Below are 27,624 nucleotides of genomic sequence, written 5' to 3'. Positions count from 1 at the left end.
TGACCTGAATGATCTCGCTGCCGTCACGTGATCTGAATGATCTCGCTCTGTAAAAAAAACTTTGATTTCTCAGCAAATAACGGTGGCTCGGATCTCGTCCTGCACGTCTTAGCTAGAATATATATATGAATTGCGGGCACAGTCGGGTCTCGGACGGACTCTATCTGTAGAACACCGTGAGCCAAACACTTCGGACGCAATCAATGTAATACCACGGGACGTTAATGCAATACCACGGGAGCTATATTGCCGTAACTTTGATTACTGATATATTGCCGTAACTTTGATTTGATTCAGGCGTGCAATTACTGATATATTCCCGTGAGCGAAGACTGAGCGTCGAACTGTGTGAGCGAAGAGTGTGTTGCCACGTTCCCGTATGGCAAAGCAAGTCGAATTTTGGTGCCGCTGGAAAGTGCCGGAATTTTGATATGTTTCTAGCGTGCCTTGATTCGAATGGATCCGGAACCCTCCTCAGAACAGACCCCACAGCTCTATTTCGAATCTTGATTCTTCAAAAGCGTCGGCGGTCCTGCACGACTTCCAAATTCGTTGATCGGATGGCCACAAAATAAACACGACTTCAAAACAAATAAACTGTTCACGATTCTGAGCACCGCCACACAGTTAAATCCTCATAAGATGATAATGCAGGAGATGAATCCCTTTCTGTATCGAGATTGACGACTGTAAGCTTTTATCACAATGAGCAAAGCCGAGGCTAAGACTCAGTGAAGGCTACCTGGCTTACAGAGGGCTCGACCTTAGAAAGGAATGAAGATCAAGAAATCTGCAGACCCTGAGAGCAGTTTCGAAATGAACTACTGAATTTTTCAATCTATGAAAAATTATTTCGAAAAAAAAAAAAATCCCTGAGCTCTGATACCATAAAACAGTTCGAAACACTCATGTAAAAGAATATTGAATGAATTGATTAACCAAGAGCAAACAGCTCAATGATAATACAAGGATATTTACAATAATAGAAACATCAGGTTTCTATGTAGAATATAGAAACAAACAATTTCATCTAAGAAACTGCTAAAAGAATAAAAATAGCAACAGCTAAAAGACTGAGCATTAAATACTAAATAGAGATATTCTAATAGTTTAGCCTTTATGTCTTTGTAACTCCTGATCTGCTCCTCTGCTCTCCATATAATTCTGTCTGCCATACCTGCGTTCTGTCTACCACACATGCGCTGCCCTGACATATTCTATTTATGATTCCTGCGCCCTGTATATTTGAATACACTCAGACTCCATAAACGTTTCATATTCAAATCCTGTCTGTCATATGCGTTTTTATGCCTGAACGCTGGTATGCTAGCCTGCTCCACGTAGCCTGAACGCTGCCTGTTCACCTGAACGCTGGTATTCAATACATTTTTGAATGCGTTGATTGCTCTCTGGTGTCAAAGCGCTGCATATTGCGCTGCCCCTTTTGTGAAAATCTGCAATTGAACATTGCGCTGCCCCTCGATTTGCATTTGCCCTTGCTGTCGCTGTTCAATCTACAACAAATCCTTTTTATAGCTTGCCGCTGTTCATTCGTTCTGCAAACTAGATGGTGGAAATATGGATTGAAGTCCTGCTCCGGTGGCCCGTTGATAAATCTGTGCGCTGTTAAGTGGAATGCTTTGGAACAAGTTTTTGTCTGAGAAATTCAGCCAGAAATCGATGACGCAGGTAACCTGTTTAAAAATTTGTGGCGCAGAATTGACTCAGATGCATGGAGGGCACTGCTGGACCGCATATTGTTTGGTAAATTTCTTGGCGCACATTCACATTCGATTTTCAAGCTGTAACCTGAAAGTGTAGCGAATCCGAGGAAACCATTAAATAATGTTTTTTAAATTGTAATCCATTTTATGAAGGCCGAATGACATTTTTAAGTGGTGAAAAGATTATATATACAAAGGGCGTATGATAATTGAGTTTTTTTAATATAAAGGGGACGTATGGCATATGAGATTCATATGGTGGAATTATATGAGGCTTATATGAGATTCATATGAGATTTATATGGTGGATTTATATGAGGCTTATATGAGATTCATATGAGATTATATGGTGGATTTATATGAGGCTTATATGAGATTCATATGAGATTATATGGTGGATTTATATGAGGTTTATATGAGATTGATTTATATGAAGTGGATTTATATAATGATGGATTTATATGGGTCACATGGTGGATTTGAAATCTTTTGAGAATGTCCTTTTGAGTACATTTTACTGTATATTGGCAGAAGTATTTTTTCTATCAGCAGAAGTTTTTTTTTTACAGAATGCATTCAATCATATCCATGGTAGGAATAGTTCTCACTGGCAAGGAGAACTATCCTGAATGGTCCCGGATGATAAAACACACCCTCATCTTCAATGAGTTGTGGAAAGGAGTGTGTGTCGGAGAAGGAGATAATGACCCAGTACAGCCTACCTCAGACAAAGAGCTCATCATTTGGGAAAACAAGAACAACAAGGCTTATGCATTAATCGCAGCATCTGTAAATGAAGAGGTGAGTCGCCATATTTCATCATATTCAACTACCTTTGAAGCCCTACAAAAGCTAAAAGAACTCTATGACTCACATTCGGAACTTGAAGTTGTCCAACTCATGATTAAACTCTTCACTCTTGAACTGCAAAATAATGATCCTCTTGCTCTTGCATCTGAAGTAAAGTCTATAATGCATGATATCAAATCCACTAAGGTTGAGTTGGATATCCCTCTTATTGCTTTTCTCAAGGCACTTTATCCTACTTACTCCAATTATCTTGAGTCATTGCAAGCAAATGGAAATCTTAAAGATATAACCTTTGACTCTCTTGTGAAAAAGTTTGCTGAAAGAGAGAAAGCTTTCGGAAAGAAGACAACCCTTGAATTTTCTGAAGGGACTATGTGCCTTGCTCATAAAGAAAAGCATCCTGCTCAAGATTCTACAAGAGGAAGAGGTGGACGAAGAGGAAGAGGAAGATATTTCAGAGGCAGGGGGGGCAGACATTCTCAAGGAGAAAAGGCAAATCTGCATTGCATTCGCTGCAAAAGAAATGGATCACATGATGCCTCTACATGCAAGCTACCATGGGACAAAATTGAGCAGAAAATAAACCAACAAAAAGGTAAAACTGATGATACAGACAAAGGTAAAGCATCTGAATCCGCTCACTATATTGAGGCGCAATGTAACATTGGAGTAAATGAAGATTTGTTTAATGCTTCACTTGCTTCTTGGAAAAATGATTGGTTGCTTGATTCAGGAGCAACCTGTCACATGACTCATAGAAAAGATTTTTTTGAAGATTTCACTGACAATGTTGATGGAGCAGTATACTTTGCAGATCAGTCAAAAATCAAGCCATCAGGGCTTGGCACAATTAGGCTTAAACTGCCTGGTCTTCAAGACTTTCTTCTGGATCATGTTCTATATCTCCCACAGCTCAAAAGAAACTTGTTGTCCTTGGTCCACATCCGCCAGCAAGGTCACTCCATTCATATGTTTGATGGCAAGCTTGAGGTAAGAAAAGCATCTGACCACTCACTTGTCATGAGGGGAATAGAAGAAGAAAGGCTTCTCAAACTACAAGGAACCTCTGCTCATGCACAACATTTCTCATATATTTCTCATCATGAAGAAGGTACACTTCCATCAAGTTTATTATGGCATGCTAGATTTGGACATTTAAACTATGACAGTCTCCGCTTATTGAAGAAAAATGGTGTTGTTGGTTTGCCTACAATTCCTAGAAAACTTAAGCAATGTGATGCTTGCATTCTAGGAAAGCATAGCAAACAGTCTTTTCATGATTCACATTCAAGAGCACATAGGAAGCTTGAACTTATTCATTCAGATTTATGTGGTCCAATGCCTGTTCCTTCTGCAAATGGAAATAAATATATCATGACATTTATTGATGACTACACCAGAATGTGTTGGGTTTATTTATTGAAAAACAAATCTGATGCTTTCCAAACATTCAAGAATTTTCATAAATGGATTGAAAATGATGCACAATCTCATATTGGGTCTCTTCGCACTGATAATGGAAAAGAATATACATCAAATGAATTTGAAAACTATCTTCGCCAACATGGGATCAAACATCAAACAACTGTGCCTTATAATCCCCAACAAAATGGTGTAGCTGAAAGAATGAATAGAACAATCTTGAATATGGTACGATCCATGCTTTTCTTCAAAAATGTAAAGATAATGTTTTGGGTTGATGCTGTTCTATGTGTTGCATATATAAAGAATAGATGTCCATCTAATGCTATAAGAAACAAGACTCCTTATGAATTGTGGTATGGACATGTTCCTTCGGTAAAACATCTCAGGGTCTTTGGTTCCACCTGTTATGCTTTGATACCAAAGGTACATAGAAACAAACTTGGTGCTAGAAGTCGTAAGTGTATCTTCCTGGGGTATTCAAACACCTCCAAAGCATACCGCCTCTATGATGAAGTAAATAAAAAGTTTGTTGTATCTAGAGATGTAATTTTTCTTGAATCATCCAAATCTGACAATGTTGTTGAGCGGCAACTTGATCGCTTGGATAGATTCGCAAAAACAAAATCATTTCAAGAATTTGATAATCAGATTCCACATCTTGAAGGGGGGATTCCTATACTAGATCAACATGTGGAATCTTCTTCTGAAGAACACTCTCCCCCGCATGAAACTCCAACAACGAATGATGCTTTAAGTGATGTAATTGATAGAATTGGGAGACTCAATCTTGATTCAGTCCCAACTCAATCAACAAAGTAGCCTTGACCATCTCAGAAAGGTCCCCCAAAGTGGCTGACGAAGACACTTGAAAGTGTTCATCCTGATGAAATTGGAAAAACAGGAACCAGAAATTCAAACCGACAAAATGGAGGTGATGTAGATGACTCTAATTCACCTGTTGATATGGATGTTTCTTATGATTGTGAATTGAACTTGTCTACAAATTTTGAACCAACTTCCTTTAAAGAAGCTGTTTCTCATGATGAATGGAAAGAAGTGATGCAAAAGGAGTATGATGCCCTCATAAAGAACGGCACTTGGAAGCTGGTTGATCCTCCATTTGGAACCAAACCAATTGGCTGCAAGTGGGTCTACAAGAACAAGTACAAAGTTGATGGCTCACTTGACAAGCACAAAGCTAGGCTTGTGGCAAAAGGTTTTGCACAGAAAGAAGGGGTCGATTATGAGGAGACTTTTGCCCCCACAGCAAAATGGGCCACCATCCGGACACTCTTTGCACTAGCAGCCCAGAATGGTTGGAAAGTCCATCAAATGGATGTAAAAACTTCTTTCTTGAATGGAGATCTAAAAGAGAATGTTTTTATGTCCCAGCCTGAAGGATTTGCAGTGAAAGGACATGAACATAAAGTATGCAAACTTGTGAAGTCCTTGTATGGCCTCAAACAAGCACCGCGAGCCTGGTATGAAAAACTAACTGAGCATCTTCTAAAACTCAACTTCAATCATTTTGATCTTGATGATGCAACTTTATTTGTCAAGAAAGTTGGCAAAACAGTTGTATATCTTGTGGTATATGTAGATGATCTTTTAATGACAGGGAACAATGAAAGCTACATTGCATCCATAAAGAAGGAATTGGGGAAAAGTTTTGAAATGAATGATTTGGGCTATGTTCATTACTATCTTGGCATTGAAGTAACCCAACATCCAAAATCCATATTTCTTTCTCAAAAGAAATACATTGGAGATTTGTTAAACAGATTTGGCATGACAGAGTGCAATCCTCTTACTACTCCAATGGAACAAAACTTAAAGCTCACATCTATTGAAGGAAAGGAATTTGAGGATGCAACAAAGTATAGACAGCTTGTAGGAATTCTCAACTACCTCACTACTTTTGAATCAGTTACCGGATAATCCACAGTATGAACATTTTTATGCCAACGTTTCAAATCCCAACTGGGATCCATCATCAGGACTTATGAATGATGATAAAAGAAGAGCTGCTTAGAAGGACATAAATAATAATGAGGATAATAAATTATTAGGATCAGCGGAATATCGGCTGAATATTTATTTTTAATTTATTTATTAATCAATTATTCATTCAATTATTCATTTTTATTTTTAATAAAATTATTTTTATTTTATTGTTGAGATTTATATATTAATTTTTACAGGTGAGAGAATATATTAATTTAAAATTCAAAACCTAAATGGTAATAATGATTAAATATTTAATATATGTTAATATAATAATTTTTATTTTTATTTTATTTAATTAATTTATTTATTTATTTATGATTTTTGTTGAGAAATGTTTATTTATTTTTATTTCTATACATATTAGTATTTAAAGAATAGAGAAATAAGTAAATTGTATTAATATTTAAAAGTTCTTTGATTTAAAATATTAATATTAATAATAATTAATATATTAATTAATTGCTATAAATTAATTAATATATTAAATTAATTAATATTAATAAAAGTTAATAAATCAATACTAATAATGTTAATAGATATTAATAGGGTTAAAATATTAATAATACTTAATTAATAAAGTTAATAAATATTAATACTTAATTAATAATCATTTGATAATGAATTAATAGTAATTAACATTAATAATAATTAATATATTAATTAATTGTTATATTAATTAATATATTAAGCTAAATATAAAAATAAATGTTAATAATGTTAATAAATCAAAATTAATAATGTTAATAGATATTAATAGTGTTAATCACTTAATAATTAATTAACAGTAATTAATATTAATAATAAATAATATATTAATTAATTGCTATATAAATTAATTAATATATTAAACTAATTAATGTTAATAAATGTAAATAATGTTAATAAATCAATATTATTAATGATAATGTATATTAATAGCGCTAATAAACATTAATAATACTTAATTAATCACTTAATAATTAATGAACAATAGTTAATATTAATACTTGATAATTAATATTACGACATCATTAATAATTAATATCAATAAATAAAATAGTAACTTTTTATTAAGATTTATTTATTCATTTATTATGATTTATTTATTTATTATATATATTTATTTGTTTATTTATTATTATAATTATTATTTATTTTTAAGTTAAGAATAAAATTTTTTAGATAATGATAAAGGTAGAAGATATGCTATACCTGGGACGTGTTGGCGATCTTGATTTCCCTGATCAAGGGAAGCCAGCTCCCGCTAATCTCCATGCCATTGTCTCTGTTCAGATTATGAGGATGTTTGATAATTTCAAGTGCTTCTCTGATCTTTCGTCTATGATGCTGCTCTTCCCTTGCGACAATTGAGGCACTTTCCAAGCAGATATGGTGTTTAGTTTTTAAGGAGTGCTCTGCCAAGGCTGAAGTACGAGACCTTTCATTCCTAATATCGGCGCCATGCTCCTTGAGCCTCGTCTAAGGGAGCGACCTGTTTCACCAATGTAGCTTTTTCCACGTGAACAACCTATTTATAGACTCCTTTAAGCTGATGTTTGTCAATATCATCTTTTACAGACCTCATACCTTGCCTAATTGTTCCAGGTGCTGAGAAGTGCGTGATTATGTTTTTCTTCTTTAGGATTTTAGCGATTTTGTCTGTAACTCCATGGATATAAGGTAGAAAAACCTTACCACACTGAGGTTGGTCTTGAGCCTTAGGTTCATGAGATAACAACCTTCTCTCAGCTTTCTCTATGGCTCTTTTAATCTCTTGTTCTTTGTAGCCTATACTCTTAAAGGTTGAAACTAAATGCTTCTTTTCTTCATTCAGATGCTCAAAGTCAAAAATTCGAAGGGCTCTGATAGCAAGAGTGTTTAGAACACCAAACTTCTGAGCCGGGTGGTGGTGGGAATAAGCATGGAGGTAAGTTTCTGTGTGGGTTGACTTCCTGAACACCTTATGCCCTAACGAGCCATCCTCCTTTCTGATGATAAGAACATCTAAAAATGGGATGCTCATGTTTTCTTCAAGTTCCATAGTAAATTTTATTTCCGGAGAGATAGAATTTAGGTGCATGAAAAACTTGTCAAGTTCTGCTTTACCATGAGTCCATTTTATATTGGTATCATCGACAAATCGCTTCCACCAGGCTGGTTTTAAAGGGTATGATTCAAGGGCTTTCTTTTCAAAGTATTCCATGTATAGGTTGGCCACGATTGGCGAAAGGGGTGATCCCATTGCCACACCAGATGTCTGCTCATAAAATATTCCTTGGAAGGTGAACACAGTTGACCTTAAGCAGATTTCAACCAATTTTGCAGTCCCCGGATCAGTAACATCTTTTATAACTTGAATGGCTTCATCAAGAGGAATCTTGGTGAATAAGGATACTACGTCAAAGCTAACAAGAATGTCATCACGCTCTATCTTCTCATTTTTAATAAGATTCACAAAGTCGTGGGAGTCTTTGATGAAGGAATCAGTATTTCCGACAAGGGGCTTAAGAATTTTAGCAACATACTTAGCAAGCTCATAGGTTGGGGAACCAATAGTATTGACTATTGGTCTAAGAGGAACCCCTTCTTTATGGATCTTGGGTAATCCATAAATTCTTGGAATAGTTTCACAAGAAGGGATTAATTTCTTCTTCAATTTATCGTCAAGGTTGGAATCTGAGATGATCTTTTTTACATCTTTCATAATTTTGGGGATGGGATTACTGCTCCGCTTCTTATAACTGCCACATTTTAGGTGCTCATTCATTTTGCATACATAGTCTTCTTTATCCAAGATGACTACTGCTCCTCCTTTATCCGCCTTAAGAACCACAATCTTGTCATTGTTCCGCAAGGATTTAAAGGCTCTTTGCTCTTCTTTACTTAAGTTGCTTTTGGGAGTTTTGGCTTTCCTCATAATGAGAGAAAATTCTTGTCTTAATGTTTCTTTATCTTCCAAAGGAAGGTTATTAATCCCCTCCTCTATGCTACAAATCATCTTCTCAATAGGAAGGTTTTTAGGAGCAACCGCAAACCCCATGCCTTTGCTGAGGACATTAATGACTTCAGGATCTAACTCCTCGGAAGACAGATTGACAACTTTTCTTTTTAATTTTGTCTCACAAGTGTTTGCTGAAGTGCTCATTCATTTTGCATACATAGTCTTCTTTATCCAAGATGACTACTGCTCCTCCTTTATCCGCCTTAAGAACCACAATCTTGTCATTGTTCCGCAAGGATTTGAAGGCTCTTTGCTCTTCTTTACTTAAGTTGCTTTTGGGAGTTTTGGCTTTCCTCATAATGAGAGAAAATTCTTGTCTTAATGTTTCTTTATCTTCCAAAGGAAGGTTATTAATCCCCTCCTCTATGCTACAAATCATCTTCTCAATAGGAAGGTTTTTAGGAGCAACCGCAAACCCCATGCCTTTGCTGAGGACATTAATGACTTCAGGATCTAACTCCTGGGAAGACAGATTGACAACTTTTCTTTTTAATTTTGTCTCACAAGTGTTTGCTGAAGACTGACTTTTTTCTCTCTGGAAACTTTTGTCTACACTATTGTCTCCAGTGCCATCTTTAAAGTTACCCTTTCCGCTGTCTAAACCATGATTCTGCGCATCATTATTGAAACCACTGACTTGATTGTCCTCAGAGGAGCCTGTGTTATGCGTATTATAATCTACCCTTGTATTATCTAAACACTGATCGTTGTCATCTTCGCTGAGAGAATTACCATTGCCGAGAGTGTTAAACGCATTCCATCTGGATGAATTACTAACGCCGTTATTCTTAACACTTAAAACCTGATTTTGAGAAATTTCATCTGCGCTGAGGGAATAATCATTGTCGTTATTCTTAATGCTGTTATTTCCTTTGGATGAATTACTAAAACCGATATTCTTAACATTCAAAACCACATTTTTTGAAGTATCATCTGCGCTGTTACAAACGTTGCCCATTATGCTGTCTGTGCTATGCATATTATCCATGCTGCTGCATAATACGTTATGCAAATTAATATTGTTTAAACAGTTTCTATTGCCGTGAGTGTGAGACGCATTCATTTTGGACTTCATATCATTCACGATGCCACTCTTTAGAACGCTGTCCAGCCCGGTATTGATACCTGCATTATCCTTAACGTTGTTTATCCAGCTGCTAGAAACGACATTGTGTGAAATATCACTGTAAACATTGTTAATTATGTTGTTCTTATCAGCGCTATCAGACTCTTGAAAGATTAATGGAGTTAATTTTGCCGAGAAACCCTTGTCTGGTAATGAGATATGACTCAGAATGTTATCGCATGCGCTAACCGATATTGAGCCAGATTCAATGGCGGGGTTCAGTGTTTCGACTTTATCATGAGATCTGCTTAATAGAATGGACAATTTCTTGCGCTGCCTTGCCTGAGCAATCTGTCCCTCATTATCAGCTTTCAGAGCAGTCCTGGCATCAATAATAGACCAGAGATTTTTGTTGATGCTGTTAGCTAGTTTAAGGTGCGTTGAGAGAGCTAAGCGTCCAAGATTTTCCAGAGAAGCCCTAACCCTTTTAATTTCTGACCGAATTAGAGAGAAGCTTAGTTGAAAAAACGCCTTGCTATTATATCTGTTCTGCAATCTATGCTTGACTTGTGCAAATGGAGGAATGAGATTATTGTCCCAACAGTTTTTAAGAAAATGAAGATCCGCAGCTCTTCTTGTTGTTGGAATCGTCTCCAAGTTTATGCAAAAGCCTTGTGAGGGACATTGGTCTGCTGCAAAAAGAGTTCTAAAGTACTTGAAGGGAACTCAAGACTTTGGAATCAAGTATACACAGGTGGACGACTTCAGCTTGATTGGATACTCTGATTCAGACTTCGATGGAGACAAAGAAATTGGGGTATCTACTTCAGGATATGCTATGAGTCTTGGATCAGGGGCTGTCTCCTGGAGATCACGCAAACAATCAGTTATAGCAGATTCCACAACAGAAGCAGAATACGTGGCAGCAGCTGAAGCAACAAAAGAAATTGTGTGGCTCAGGAAAATTCTTGAAGATTTTCAGATAAAACAAGTACAATCAACTCCACTCATGATTGACAACACCTCTGCAATAAAGTTGGCCAAGAACCCAAAGTTCCATGATCGAACAAAGCACATCAATACTAAATATCATCTAATCCTACATCATTTTGAGGCCAAATTTCCAAAACAATCCATCTCCGTCATTGTTCCACAAATGAGCAAATTGCAGACATCTTCACCAAAGCGCTTGGAAGAGAAAAGCTTGAAAGATTCAGAATGATGCTTGGACTCACCAACATCCCTTCAGATTAAGGGGGGAATGTTGACATCTAATCATCTGCGATTGGGTGAATTTATGTAAATAATTAAAATAGGAATGTGGACAGTCATCAGAAGATGAACTGAACAGTCATATCCTTTTGTATATAACAATAACATGCCTGATGGAATAATATGAATTAGCTTTATGCCAAAATGGAGTTATTCCTGGCTGACATCCACAACCTTGACATCTCTGAAGTGGATTGTAACTTCAATTAAACCCTAAAGTTTTAAATGGTTTGCTCTTACCAAAACATAAACACAATGACATTCTTGGAATGAGGATTTGCTTCATACAACAAACAAGAATTTTTTGTACGTTCAGTAATACACAAACAGCTATTGGCAGCCTATGTGAGGACATGATATAGCAATGGTTTAGGTTCAAGATGACCTAAAATTTTCATGAGCTAGGAAAAAAAATATTTGTGAATTGTATAAACAATAACTTTTGACAAATTGTCGAGGTTGGGAGTAGCTAGTGCCACTAGAAAATAGATGAATCATACAACCTCCAGGCAAGTCAAACTCCAAGTAGTCTTGAATGAACATAACAGCCGAAGGAGATGGTGTAGATGAATCATTTCCCGGGAAAAAACTCGCTTCCTCCGTTGCCAAGTTGGTATCATTTCCCTTGCTGCCACTATATAACTTATGCTTTCCAAAACCTGCAAAACACAAAAATACCACTAAAATCTCAAATAAACAAAACAAAGCAACTTCAACATAAAAATATATATTGCTAAACTGTGAAAATAGCCAAAGCCCTGTAAGTAAGTTATGTAGATAAATGCAAAATAAACTTATAGCCATATACCAATCCCATTTTCTTTCCATACATACACAAGGAGAAAGAAGGTGAAGAATATACAACATATACCTGAGCAACTGGACAAGCCACAAAGCAGTAAAAAAACAAGGCCGCTGAGAGCCAACGTCATTACGCTCGTTGCCATGCTCCAGTTGTTAATTTGGTTTGTTCCAACGGGTTATGGGATATATGTGATGATTGTCGGAAGTTTGGGCTCTCCAGAAAGCCCTGTTGATGACCTGCTTGACAACTTTGTGCACAATAAGCAAAATTTATTTAGCGGAATATATTTTACCAGAAACAAGAAACGGGAAACGAAACAATAAACAAGAATGGTATGAAAAACAGAGTTTGGAGGTTTCGCATATAATAAACGAGGGGAGAGAGACAGATAAAATTAAAGGTGAAGTAATTAATCATAAACATCTGATGTTTCCATGTGTTAAATAGTAAAGAAATGTTCATAATTAGTGATTTAGTTTTAAAAAATAAGTGATAATTTTGCAGATCCAAAAATTTAACCAATCATTAATTCCAAAAAAATAGCAAACATTTATGGGAATAAGAAATTTGAAATATAAATAATTAACTGTATATTTTGATTCTCTCTCCAAGACAGTCAACCTTCTCATGAATTTTATCCTTAAGATTAATAACAGAAGGAACATATCCAAGCAATTCACAGAGATTGGTTCAAATAACTTCCTTATGAGGGCTCACCTTTGGCCTCTGCAAAATCGATGTTGCATCCAAGTTCCCAAGTTCATATCCTGCCTCATGCATAAGCCTTACCTGTACAGAAATCTCATTGTCATAATCCAAATGCATACACACAAACAACTTATTTTAAACAGTTTAGATACCCAGCACAAAAGGAAGAATTCTAAAGAAATGGAAAAGGAACCATGGTAATCACAACTCCTAATATAATTAAAGGCGACTTTGACAATTGATATCAGTATCATTCACTCTAGTACCTAGTGTAACCCATTGTGATTCTATAAATCTCACCCATCTCATCTTTAATTAGACTTAAAACTGATTAATAAAAAAAAGGCAAAGTCCCATTTAGGTATGTTACATGCAAGTTGATTTTCTTTCAACATTTTTTCATGTTTGATTTTTCCAAATTCCCAGTAACTACAGGTACATTATTCATAAGTAACAACTAATTTTTTATAATTGATGAATTAAGGTTTGACACTAACTCTGCAAGCCACCTTGGCGTAGCCTTGAAACAAGCCGACTCGACTAGGAAATGACATAATCAGAAAAATCAGTCAAAGTTGTTGGGACTCGGGATTTTATTGCTAATATTTAGATGGATCAATGCAATTGCAAAATTTCAAATATTTTTAGCGAAGATTGAGTAGATTTTATCTAGTATTTCCCAAGTCGGAATCGTACTCTCACTCTCGACTCTCGAGTCTTTGGCTTGGCCAAGTCATTCCCAGGTCCGAGTTGTGTCATCATTCACAAATCCAAGTCATGTGACTTTGGTCTATAGAATGGGGAAAATTACTGCATTCTCCTAAGCTTATTTTATCATTTATGTATGAGGCAAAACCATAGGCAGTTTTAAGTGCACCTACTGCTTTTCCTTTTAATGGGTTTCATTAGCAAGTGTAGAGCGATCTAATATATGTCTGCTAGGTCCTATACTATAGCACAGGACAACTGCATAGAATTTAATCTATACACGTCAGCCAGGGCTTGGTGGATGCCACATGACCATTAAATCAAACATAAGCTACACTGTTAATAGCAATCAGAAAAAAAATACAGATAGACTGCCTCCTTCAAGAAAGTGAAGAATTGGCTCCACGCCACATGGGGTCATTATCAGGGAAAATGCTGTCCAATATCAGGAAGTCCTAATGCTCCTAAGATTCCATGCACAACACAACGAAACAGCACATCCCCTGCATGCCAATTTCTCTAGTCAATAAAAATCTGCTTTCAACACAGAGTTTATCAAAAGAGCCATGAAGAAAGCAAACTGTACTCCACAATTATCAAATTTTAGGTTCCTCAAGAATCCGAAGAATAAAGTGAAAATCCATAAAAATCAAAACTTCTTTAAATCTATGGCTACTAGTAATATAAGTTAGAATTTTACATAGATAAACACATCACATAATTACTTGAGAATCTCGGCTTATGAACCAATTCAATGAAGATAATAAAAATTGAGAGAAGCATCATGAATAAGTGCCCGTCAGCTAAAAATTCTCAATATTAGAGCTCATGGCTCACAATATGATAATTATAAAATGTTACTTGAGTGTGTAATTATACAAACTCAAAGAAGAGGCAGTGCAGGGGTTTTAAATTATGACTGTCGAGACGACTTTAAGCACAAAACTAAAGCAATTGTAAAGGTTGTATCCCTGTGCATTAAGTCTTGTACCTGAGAAACGATGGCGCTGAATCTAATCGGTTGGAGTCGTGGAGCTAACTGACGTTCGGCTCTAATATGTGCCTAGGCTACCTCTGCTGAAAGATAAATCTGCTCTCGTTTGCAGCTTAATTTCGCCTCAAACCTTGCCTTACTGGCAGTCACAACCACTAATTTACATGCACAATTGCAAAAGGCAACTAATTTGCATGCAGCTCGAAAAGGCGACTACTATTGGAAAGGGAGTTAGCTTGACTTGGGAAAGGAGATCATGAAATGGAGGAGAAACGGAGGTGAAAACGGATGAACATTTCTGGCGAAACGAGTTTCTGGCCACTGAAAACGAGAATGGGCGTATAAGACGACTTTTCCCGTGCCGTCTCGTTTCTAGAGCGGCTTTTCCGAAGAACGCTGGACGATTCCAGTTTCTGTTAACATATCCGGAATTTCTTGCTGGCTTCTCAGTGAACAGAAGGAAGACAAGATTGATGACTTCGTTGAAGAACTGGAGACAATGGGTTGTTGGTTGAAGGGGTGAAGAGAAAATTTAGCATTGACCTGAGCAATGCCTACCACTGCCAGATGAAGTTTGACTCTAGTGAAGAACTTGCCTTGTCCCTGCAACCTGAAATTTGTACAAATGAGGGATGCAGGGAAGTATCTTCTTCCGTGTATGCAAAAAAGCACGATGATATGCCCTTTAAAACTGGTCCGCTTGTGAGTTGGCTGATATGACTGAGATGAAATTTAGAACCTAATATTGTTGCGGTCATTGAAAGAGCAATTGGGTACTAGGCTTTTTCAGGGCGTTTTTTTTCTGACAGAAATTGAATCCCTGGGATCAAACTTCCTCCGACTCCATTTATTCGGCTTAACCTCCAAATTCAAAAAGGAAGTGTCCGGTTGCTGCAATGTCTCCTCAACTTCCATTTTCTGCACCATTCTGACAGAAATCTTATTCCTGGGATCACACTACCTCCGACTCCATGTAGGCAAGACATAACCAGCCTGCCGGCTGGCCTTTAATACACCACAGAACCAGCCTGATTTGGAAGCCGACAGTATTTTTAGAGGCCAAGCCGAACCCAAGACTCGAACTTGGGGAATGATCTGTGTTATCCCTTGGAGGCTTCACGTGACGATCTTGACATTCCACCGAACCCCATCCTGGACTTAAAGGACTAAATCTGTGAATTTCCCAAAGGCGCATTGGATGGCTTGTCAGCAAGCATTGATGTTAAATCCGAAAACTGGCACCAGCCTGCCGGCTGGCCTTTAATACACCACATAACCAGCCTGATTTGGAAGCCGACAGTATTTTTAGAGGCCAAAGCCGAACCCAAGACTCGAACTTGGGGAGTGATTGTGTTATCCCTTGGAGGCTGCACGTGATGATCTTGACATTCCACCGAATCCCATCCTGGACTTAGACGACTAAATCTTTGAATTTCCCAAAGGCGCATTGGATGGCTTGTCAGTGACCATTGATGTTAAATCCAAATCCGAAAACTGGCACTTCGAGGACAGTTTCGAAAATTATGGACAATTTACAGTGTACGATGCCTGGGATGCTAGCGAGCTGTAAGATTTTATAAATAGAGATTTTAACAGGTAAGGCATGTTATTTGATAGGGATTTTTCTGGCTAGCCTTATTTTCGGCGGACTCGAACTTGGGGAATGTCCTGTGTTATCCCTTGGAGGATTCACGTACGATCTGGACTACTTAAAAACTAAATCTGTGAATTTCCCAAATGGAAATTGGATGGCTTGTCTGCTAGCTTGGATGTTAGGGGTTTTCAGACGTATTTTATTTGACAGGTATAAATAATCGGAGAAATTATATAGAATATATAAGATTAGTTAAAATAATCACAGAAATTATTTTTTATATAAAATACTTTAACCTTAATCTTTCTAAATTTGTGAATTTATTCGTTAATGTTAACCTTTTTACTATAGATTATGTACAAACATAAAATTACGTAAATAATAAAATATAACTGCCATCTGCATTGCGTTGCACCTCTTCCATATCACCACTGCTCGCTCTTATCTGCATTGCATTGCTCGCTCTTCTCTGCATTGCGTCACCACTGCTCGCTCTTCTCTGCATTGCATTGCAGATAAGAGCGAGCAGTGGCGATATGGAAGAGGTGCAACGCAATGCAGATGCCAGTTATATTTTATTATTTACGTAATTTTATGTTTGTACATAATCTATATTCGCTCTTATCTGCATTGCATTGCATTGCAGATAAGAGCGAGCAGTGGCGATATGGAAGAGGTGCAACGCAATGCAGATGCCAGTTATATTTTATTATTTACGTAATTTTATGTTTGTACATAATCTATATTAAAAAGATAGTAAAAAGATTGTTAACATATAAATTCATAAATTTAGAAAGATTAAGGTTAAAGTATTTTATAAAAAATAAAAAAATTATTATTTTAATTAATTTTATATATCTTTTATGTCACGATTTAACAGAAATTTTAGTTTTAAGATCTCAAAAAAATTAATTAAAAAAGAGATGAGTTTTAGGTTTAACTTTAAAGCCTAACGCAAAGGTATTATATTGGAACAAAATGGCAATTAAAACTTTTCCTAAATACGTTTTAAAGGTTTACACAGCGGTGTTGTTGGCGCAACCATAGTTAAGTCCACCTCTTCCGGATTCATTTGCCATGTATTTTGCTCTGTTGTCCCAAATTGGAGAATCTCATTTATCGAAGTTTTATATATGGTTACTATGTCTCGAAAAACACCAATATCGTTATACTCCCGACCTCTAATGGCCCACATCATATCGTGTCATATATCGCAAGTTCTCTCATCGGAGATTTTTCGATATAGTTGGTTCACCCCCCGGACCCGATATAGAATTTAAATCTACTTTATGATCCATATCATGTCCATTCATTATATGGGTCTTTTTAATAATTCTGCAAGTTGTAAACTCCGATAGGTCCCGGTTTGGAATTTAATTGTGATTTATAATATGACCTGGTCCACTGCCATTTATCGATATTTTCACAATAACAATTCCAAAAAACTCTGATATCCATTTAACAGGCGGATCCGATAAGAAATTTAACTGCCATGTATTTGAACAAGTGCTTCCCACGTAATTAATGCATGAAATGATAAGCCAGGTGTGGGTTGAACGGAGTGATGCAATCTCAAAACCGCCGCATATTTAGTCAGTTGTGATCTTATTTCTACAACCACCAACATGTCAAGAATGTGTTGACGCAATGTGGAGATAAGTTCCCAAAGTATTATGATAGATCAAGTTGTTTAAAACATTTTGTTCATTTTTTCAATATACAAGTGCGTAGAAGTTCTACAGTAAATAACGTGTAAACTGAGCGCTTCATTGCATTGTATATTGAGTTATTTGGAAAAATCCATACTGATATATTAATCAACAAAACTTTGAGAACAAGTAGCAGCTGGAAGGACTTATTAATCAAGAAACTTTTAAAACAAAGAGCAACAACGACGGTACAAAAAGCCTTTAACTGTTTAAAGGAATTTAAATGATATAGCAAAAGCTTTACACTAAGGAAAATTTGACAAGAGCAATTCTTATTTTAAATAGTTTTGAGTCCACATAATATACCAGAAATTATAATTATAGATAAATACATATACCATGTCATTGAAATGAATATTGGGCATCCTTCCTTTCTAAAACAAATATCGACATTCACATTTGATGGGGAAGTATCTTTGTGACAGTTCCAGAGTTATTTTATTTGTTGTCGGGCATTGGGTCCCCCACAATAGGTTTTGGGTGCAAAACCCAAGTTTTGGCAAACAATATTGTAAGTCTCCGCGAATTGAGGACGCGGAGCGTGAAGTGTACAATTGAGTCATAGGGTTGTCCGCCCTAAACATTGTATTCTAAACTAGTGTAAAGTCGGCCTACCCATGGTCCAAGGACCATGGGATTGTATAAATAGAGTGAGGCTCTAAGTTGTAAGAGGAAATCAATGAAGGAATCGGTGAATTAGATAGGCTTAGCGAAGAGTCTAAGTGTCTTGGGTCGTAGTAGTAGGTAGAGGCTCTACAGCTGAGTGCGCAGAGGCCTAGTAGAGTCCGCAGCTGAGTGCGCGGACCCCTGCAGCTGAGTGCGCAAGGTGGAGTCGAGTCTGTAATCGGGACAGAAAGCTAATAAAGAGAAGTTTATCCTAATTCTGTGCATCTAGTCTTGAATCATTATTCTATTGTTATGCATTACTTTTACTTTGTTTATTTACTGCGCGTAGTTGAGTAAATGCTTGTATGGTTCATAATACTTATATATGAAAATAATCTAAGTAATCAGCTAACAGTGCATAATTAGGAAAGACTTGGGTAAATAACAAGGATTGCACTGCGAATAGGACTGCGCGAAGACAGCATCGCAGGCCACGAGGTGCCCACTGGTGCGCGTAGCACAGTGAGCGCGAAGGTTGGACCGCGTACCAATCCCAACATATCAGACATCCCCAGGGTGCGGAAACCTGGTTCTAGCACCCTCCCATACTACTTCGGGTGAGACCTCAGTCTGCGCTCCGCGAACTGTTGCCGAAAGGGCTAGTAGTACCGGGATTTGCTTAGCTAAATCACCTCTGAACCTGGGTCAGGCCCCATTAAGCCAACAAATGTTTCCATTGCCGGGACCAGGATCTGCATAAAGGATGTTTGATGTTGTGCCACTGGAATCCTACAAAGAAATAAATTGAAGAGTGATTGGACAAGAAGATTCACGAGTTCGCGGCGCAAGAAAACAGAAATCCGCAAGTATCTAAGGAATAGTGGTTGGATCGCTACTTGTACACTGAAATCCATGAAATTTTCTTTGTATCTTTTTCGTCTGAGCTATATGAGTGGATCGCAAAGTTAGCAGACAACCAGGGAAGGTGTAGGCTCGACAAACCAATAATGTGGACTCCGGAACTAATGTGCAGACTAGAAGCCTCAGAAGAGAAGATAGCACGAGTTGTGGACCACTGGCTCGACCAAATAATAGGAGGATTTATCACTGAGTTCGCGGTAGACACGACCATCAACTACAGTGAGGCAGAGCGACATTTTCTCAAGGGACCGCGAGGTAAGTATATTAAATCTTTGAACACTTGGATTAAGATGCTATTGTGTGAAAAGCAGGTTATGCGAATAAATTAATGTTTGGGACTACGCGAAGCGGAAAGATCTACAGAAGCGAAAGTAGTGAGGAGTTGGAAAACAGTCCCTTAATTTCACCCTCACGGGAAAGCGAGGAGGAGCTCACGAAAGTCTCTCCGAGAAGTGCGGTCAGTTTGATAAGATAGAGAATTCCACGTTTACCACCTCCACCCACACCGCCACCCATTTCACCCCCCTCACCTCCATCTCCACCCACTCCACCTCCGCCACCACCGCAGTTCAGTATGGCGAGTGCGATCAAACTGCCGGTGTTCAGAGGAGTAGGAAATGAAGATCCGGACCAATTCTGGTTCGTGGTAAGAGTAGTATGGGAAGCACAGGGCATCGTGGATGATAATATTAAAAAGGCTACGTTGGTGAGCGCGCTGCAGGATCGCGCATTAATGTGGTATATCAAGCATTCTAATGACCACCCGAACGCAGGAATTACAAAGATCCAGACCACACTGAACAGGGAATTTAGCAAGCCAAAATCAGAGACACAATCAATCATCAGGTTTAAGGAGATCACAATGCTCCTAGGCGAGACCCCCTGGGATCTGGACCAAAGGCTGAAGAGTACGATCCGCGAAGCCAATATGACGTTAACAGATGCACAGCATCGCGCATGGTTTGTGGCCTCACTTATGCCACACTTAAGGACGACGTTGTCACAACAAAAACTTTCCACCCAGGCCGAAGCATTGGAGATGGCAATGAGATTGCATGAGACCCCTATACAAGACCCTGGGTTGGGAGTCCAACAAATCCACGCGCAACTACAGAATTTGTGTCTGGAGATGCAAAGTTTGAAACAGGACAGGACAACTCGGCCGAAGGTGCGCGAGGAAGTATGGTGCATAAAATGCAAAGGCCAAGGGCACGACAAGGACCACTGTCTAGTGTTTGCGAACTACTTAGCAGAGGGAGGGCCAATGCCATTAAGACCGGAGGCACAAGCGAGGTCGAGCGCGGCATTTGCATTATGGTGCACGATCTGCCAGATAAAAGGAAAACATACCACGGATAATTGTCATCTGTTACAGAAGTATACGCAGATGTCCCAGCAATTGTTTTGTAATTTCTGCAGGTCGATAGGCCATGACGAATGCACCTGCCGAAGCTATGAACTAATGATGGATCAGACTCCTGCCTACAGAGTATAGACCGAAACACGAGCCCTTGACCCAAATGCAGGGATGGCGCGCGTTGGGTTTCAAGGGCGCGGTCGGGGTCAAGGTGGAATGGGACCAGGAAGGGGTCGCGAACAGATAATTTGTTACAATTGCAGAGGGCTAGGGCATTATGCCCGCGATTGTATGAACCCAACTAGGATATCATGTTGGTACTGTAATCAGTTTGATCATGAGGTAGAAGATTTCCCTTCGTTGATAGCGAAGATGCGCGAAAAGGGGGTACTCTAACCCCCTCCGACCCAGAATTTACAAATGATGAGGTCTGAACTGCACGAAGAAGACCCAAATGTAAACATGATGCTCAAGAGTGGTATGGCCATGGGAGATGATAAAGGGAAGCAGCCAGAAGACAACGCGTGGGTTTGCAAGGCTCCTACAAAGGAACCCGAGTTTGACTTAGAACACGCAAAGGAGACATTCATGGAAGCTAAGAAGAGCTTCACAGAGGCCTCCACTTCAGGCGGTAAGGATCAACTAGAACCAAGGATGGATCCTTCATTGCTGACTACCTTTCTAGAGACATGCATCCATGAAACTGTTGCACGACAACAAGGCAGTCAAAGGGCTACAGGAACTTATCACTAGGTGCGCGGGGTCAGGAGAACTTCACGTGGTCCAAAAACTTGGAAAGCATTCATTGCGCACAGGAAAGGAGATGAGGTTGACTGCACAAATAGGTGAGTACGAAATGGATCAGGTAATCCTGGACCTGGGTTTGGACGCGAATGTACTACCAAAGCAAACATGGGAACGCATGGGCAGACCCATGTTACAATGGTCCCCTATTCAGTCACAAATGGTGAACCAACAAAAGCTTTTGCCTGTGGGAAGATTGCAAGGGGTGACAGTCGATATTGAAGGTGCGAGCGTGCAAACGGATTTTGAAGTGATAGAGATTGTCGATGACAACAATCCCTATCCCATGCTACTAGCAATAGACTGGGCTACCCATATGAACGGAGTCATAAATCTGAAGAAGCACAAAATGACCTTTGAGAAAAGGTCACTATGCGTAGTAGTACCACTGGACCCAGCCGAAGGAGCGCGATACACTGAACTAGTGTGTGACGATGATAGTGATGACGATCTCAATTGTATCTATAAGATAACTGCACAAGGCCTGGATTGGGTGAATTTGACTGCAGATGGAAGGATTTCGTGGGAGCAAAAAGCTCTTGCACTTTAGATTCAGACGAAGAGATAGAGCAATGGAAAAATCGGCTACACGAAGTAACAACACTGAACTGCAACATGATGATCAAGTCATTGCATTGCATAACAACAGAGGCAAGGGAGCTGTAGACATATGATGGAGTGTCAGCGGTGGATAAATTTCTGAGCAAATTCGAAAGTGCAGTACCAGAGCAGCAGCGGTTCAATGCGCTAAAGTGGGCATTGCGCGCAACACCCGCACAATGGTGGGGTACGCATCAAGGAACTTTTGAAGACTAGCGCAGATGCAGAAGGATGATGTGCCTACGTTTTGAAAAAACCCAGCTTCGAACTAAAGCCAATCAGCTAGGGCGGAACAACTTGCGCGCCCACCTTTCCCGATGGGTATAGACATATGTTGTACAATCCGCACAAGCACACACCACCCCCAGCCTAGAGAATTGGAACAAACCACAGCAGCAGGAAATGCGACGCGCGTTACCAATTCTCCACGACAAGGCATTCCATAGGATGCGTGGAGTATTGAACAAGGTTCACCAGGCGAGATAGACTGATTGGGACCTATGTGTGCCACTGGTTCGATGGGCCTATAGGACCATGTGCAAAAACCTGAGCACGAAGATGATTCCAAAGGTGCGAAACAGAGTAGAAACTGAAATTTCTGAAGGGAGTACCAAAAGGAATCCACACATAATAGCTCCCGTAGTTATGATAGTGCGTGAAGACCAGGACAAAGGAATCACACAGCTACGCGAGGATGACCATATAAGGATTTGGGAAGCCATTCAACGAGGGAACCTTAGACTTCGCGAACTCGAAGAAGATCGGGTATGATTGAGGAAGAAAAGCATGTTGATGGACGCTAAGATCAAAATACTGGAAAACGAGGTCACGCAAGCATGTCTCGTCGATAAACCAAGGATGACAAGGCAAGATACGGATGGTCATACCACTACATTAGAAGACTGTCGCTGAGAATTTATGATTCTGCTAGCATGGCTGAGACCGCACCTTACCAAACACAGTAACAAGGGGAGCGCACCACATAAGATAAAACACATGGCGACGGTTGTCGCAGTGATGCCAACGGTCCCGAGAAGCGCTCCAGGAAGCTATGTCGGAGCAACAGAATGTGTTGGGGGCCCTAAGGGCGTCGCTGCAAGAACTTCAGGTGCGTGCCCCACAGGAAGGAATAGTAGCCGCCTATGGTGCTGCAGGTACATTAGCAGCGGAGCAGCTGCTGCGAGCAAAAATGACTAACACCATTGCGCTGTTGGAAGGAGCACTAATAGTGAAAAGCGAGGAGGACAGAGCCGCGGTGGGCAAGATCAAGGGATTTGGCCTAAACTTGGCTACCCTTCCGCAGGATACATTATATCAGCTGCAGGACGGAGCGACAGCAGAACTCTGCGCTAGGGAAGGACGCGCAATACATATGCTCAGCGAACAGAGAATCAACATTAAGCATCTTAGTCTACAATGCGATGAAGTTCTTGTGCAGAATCAGCAGTTGGAGCAAATGGTAGAGGAAGCATGTTGCCACGTTCCAGAGCTAGAAATCATGACAAACCTACCATTTGGAATGTGAATCCACAACTTAGTCAGTGGATTCTGCGAGGCAAAGAAGGAAGCAACGAGCGTACCGCTGGACCTCAACCTTCAGATTGTTGAGCTGCGATTAAAGGTGCAACCCTCTGTGCCCCTAGAAGTTAGGGAACAACGCGTTGGCGCTATTAAAAAAGGGTTGGAGGAAATAAGACAGGTAGTACAAAACTGCACCACTATGTTGGAAGAATCCTTCGCGGTCATCACTTCATTATAGGAGGACCCCAACATACAGTTCCTGGAAACAAAGGCGAGGGAGCTTCATGTGCAGTATGACAGTGTGTGCGTAACAATGTAGACAATTGTCCTGAACCAATGGCTTGCGAAGCTACAAAAAGCAAAGGCGTTGAAGGAACTGGTGGATGCCGCGTGGCAGAAAGAGGTAGTCCTTAAAGCGCGCGTCCAGCCTGCGATTGATGAGGCCTTCCTTATCACTGCAAACATCGAAGGAAAGCTCGCACAGATGAAGTCGATGCATGCCTTAAGACAAGGATTTGCCCCTGACGATGAGATTTTGGCTGAAAGAGTGGAGCAGATCCAGCAAACTGCAGAATAGTGCGTTATGGACCTCCGCGCAACGTAGGATCGGTTGGAAGGGCTTCATGCCAAGATCGCCGCATCAGCAGAGTGACTCGGGACGAGTCACGATGATTGTGTTAGGGGCCTATTGGGCATCGGGTCCCCCACAGCAGGTTTTGGGTGCAAAACCCAAGTTTTGGCAAACAATATTGTAAGTCTTCGCGAATTGAGGGCACAGAGCATGAAGTGTACAATTGAGTCATAGGGTTGTCCACCCTAAACATTGTATTGTAAACTAGTGTAAAGTCGGCCTACCCATGGTCTGCGGACCATGGGATTGTATAAATAGAGCGAGGCTCTAAGTTGTAAGAAGAAATCAGTGAAGGAACCGATGAATTAGATAGGCTTAGTGAAGAGTCTAAGTGTTTTGGGTCGTAGTAGTATTCTTTATTGATCAAACCCTTAAGGTAGGGCAACACCATACATTCACTCCTTAAAGAAGGAGAACACTCCACAAGCCATATGCCTGTTCATACAATAATCTTTGACATTTCCTTGACGTGGAGTCTCTAGCCTCTATATAAGCCTCATACATAGAATACCATGGGTCATTACCATGGTTCCCTCATACCATCAAACTAATACCATGGGCCCATTACATTATTACTAACTACTTGTGGTCCTTTACATGATATGGGTTAACCACCTTATTTATTACTATGGCCCATCCCATTATTACATTATTACCTTGGGTACCTCCCTTGGTACCCCATATTATCCCCCCTAGGTATATAACATTCCACCCCCCTTAGCATGTTTCATCCCCAAAACATGGGAAGAACACAAATAATAAGATCTACTCAAAAGAGTAGTCCACTGGTACCATGCACGTGCATCTAGCCATCCAAGAGAAAGGTGAACCCTCGGTCTCACTGTTACCTCGCTCTCTTTAGATGGAAGTTGACTGTGGTAGCTCTTCTGTGTTGATGTGTAGTAAGTGGATCTTTGCTCCTCTCTATCTGTCCTGCGGGGGTTTTTGTTCATGTGGCTGATTGGTTGCCATCTTGATGGTTGTCTTGCGGGGTGATGTGGGTGATGATATGTTGAAGTTTTAACCCACGATGGCTTTTTCTTTAATTCACCCTGCTGTGGTGCCTATCGTGGTGTCTTCTTTTCTAATATGACTTCAACCATTGAGCCCTCATCTGATGTACCTGTAACCTTTTCTGCTTCAGCCTCTGTTTGTGTTTGATTGTCGATCATCAAGGGATCATCATCTGATATGTTAGTCCCTGGAACATCTTCTATTTCAGCCTCCATGTACTCTACTTGTTTATTGATGGAAATATTTTGTAATGTAATTTTCTTCTTTTTATACGAGAGCTTCAGGAATTTCTTCTGCACATTAATATTGATAGTACCCGCAGATTCCATCCAAGGATATCCCAAAACAACATCCATATTATCCATTTCTGAAGTATAAAAATCACCATGCAACACATACTTATCCATAGAAATCTTCAAATCCTTATACACTAGAACATCCTCATTATCCATTTGTGTGTTTTCAATGTGTTTTGCTAGAAGTTGCAATTTTTTTGCCAAATTAACATTGATGAAATTATGCTTGCAACTAGGATTTATAGAAATAATGATCTTCTCTTTCTGAATCAATCCATGAACCTGCAATAAGGAGATACCAACAGAAAATAACCCTTTAGGTTCATTGGTTTCCTTTTTTAAAATAAAATCTTTGCTAGGTTGTGTGTCTATCTATGTGAACTTATCCACGTTTAACTTTACAGTCAAAGTGGTCCATAAGATCTTTTGTGAATGTGTCCCAAGTCAAGGGCCTTCGATAGCAACGTTGATGCCATTGCCACCATTGCCGTCTTTCATTGTCCAAGTACATTATTCCCACACTCAACTGAGTCTCATCATCCATGATGTAATTCAATCTAAAATATTTCTCCATTTGTGCTAGCCATTTGGCTGGATGAGAGCCATCAAATTTATACAAGTCCCTGAAATTCTGACCTAGGGCCGCCATCACAAAAAAATTGACGAAAATTTGAAATGGTCACAATTCCGTCAATATTGCTCAAAATTTGTATTATGACCTATTTTCATAAATGGAACAACCATTCTACATCTGCCCATGTGATAGAAATCCTGATCCAGACACTAGAATTTCATATCTGCGCTGCTACTCTCCCGCTGTCACCACAATTTATGCAAAAAATGGCTGATTTTAAATTAGCGATATCTCCCTCATCCGTACTCCGATTCGACTGATTTATTTTTTGAAATTGGGTATTTTTTCACAAATAATCCAAATCTGCAATTAGATTTTGCAGATCTTGTGCTAGGACGTCCAAATTTGTGCCACAAATTCGCTGCCCCAAAAAATTGTCAGCAACACCACTGATTTTTAGATCAGTGATATCTCCTTCATCCAGACTCCGATTCAGCCGTTTTTTTTTTGAAATCGGGTATTTTTTCACATAGAATCCAGATCTGCAATTAGATTTTGCAGATCTTGTACCAAAACATACAGATCTGATTTGAAAACTCGCCCCCCCCCCCCGAAATTCTGCAAAAAAAAAAAAAAATCTCCACTTTTGCCCAAGAAAGTGCTCTGATACCACTTGTTATAGATCTGACCCAGAAATAATATAGATCTGATAAGAAAATATATGACAATGTAAATAAACCCAGAAATAATATGAAGTGATTCTTTATTAATCAAACCCTTAAGGTAGGGCAACACCATACATTCACTCCTTAAGGAAGGAGAACACTCCACAAGCCATATGCATGTTCATACAATAATTCTTGACACTTCCTTAACGTGGAGTCTCTAGCCTCTATATAGGCCTCATGCATACAATACCATGGGTCATTACCATGGTTTCCTCATACCATCAAACTAATACCATGGGCCCATTACATTATTACTAACTACTTGTGGTCCCTTACATGATATGGGTTAACCACCTTATTTATTACTATGGCCCATTCCATTATTACATTATTACCTTGGGTACCTTCCTTGGTACCCCATATTATCCCTCCTAGGTATATAACATAGTAGGTAGAGGCTCTGCAACTGAGTGTGCAGAGGCCTAGTAGAGTCTGCAGCTGAGTGCGCAGACCCCTGCAGCTGAGTGCACAGGGTGGAGTCGAGTCTGTAATCGGGACAAAAAGCTAATAAAGAGAAGCTTATCCTAATTCTGTGCATCTAGTCTTAAATCGTTATTTTGTTGTTATGCATTACTTTTACTCTGTTTATTTACTGTGTGCAGTTGAGTAAATGCTTGTATGGTTCAGAATACTTATATATGAAAATAATCTAAGTAATCAGCTAATAGTGCATAATTAAGAAAGACTTAGGTAAATAACAAGGATCACGTTGCGAAGAGGACTACATGAAGACAACATCGCATGCCGCAAGGTGCCCACTGGTGCGCTTA

General features: G+C 39.2%; 1 protein-coding gene across 1 annotated transcript in view; it reads right to left on the bottom strand.

Moving 5' to 3' along the window:
* LOC149202504 (uncharacterized) overlaps positions 1-15,247 on the bottom strand; it is a 208,654-nt gene extending 193,407 nt beyond the window's left edge. Inside the window, exons 1-4 of the mRNA XM_089403179.1 lie at positions 14,497-15,247; positions 12,807-12,878; positions 12,156-12,336; positions 11,788-11,943 (exon numbers count right to left, since the gene is read on the bottom strand). Of these exons, the coding sequence (XP_089259305.1) occupies positions 11,788-11,943; positions 12,156-12,231 (232 nt within the window). The 5' untranslated portion in view covers positions 12,232-12,336; positions 12,807-12,878; positions 14,497-15,247. The remainder of the gene's footprint in view (positions 1-11,787; positions 11,944-12,155; positions 12,337-12,806; positions 12,879-14,496) is intronic.
* Positions 15,248-27,624: the final 12,377 nt, after the last annotated feature.

This window comes from Pinus tabuliformis, chromosome 2_1, assembly GCF_031772625.1.
Source record: "Pinus tabuliformis cultivar Carrire ecotype Pingquan chromosome 2_1, CPIR1, whole genome shotgun sequence".
In the NCBI taxonomy this organism is placed as follows: Eukaryota; Viridiplantae; Streptophyta; class Pinopsida; order Pinales; family Pinaceae; genus Pinus; species Pinus tabuliformis.
The sequence above is the reverse complement of the archived record's forward strand: the minus strand, read 5'-3'. Positions and strand labels throughout refer to the sequence as shown.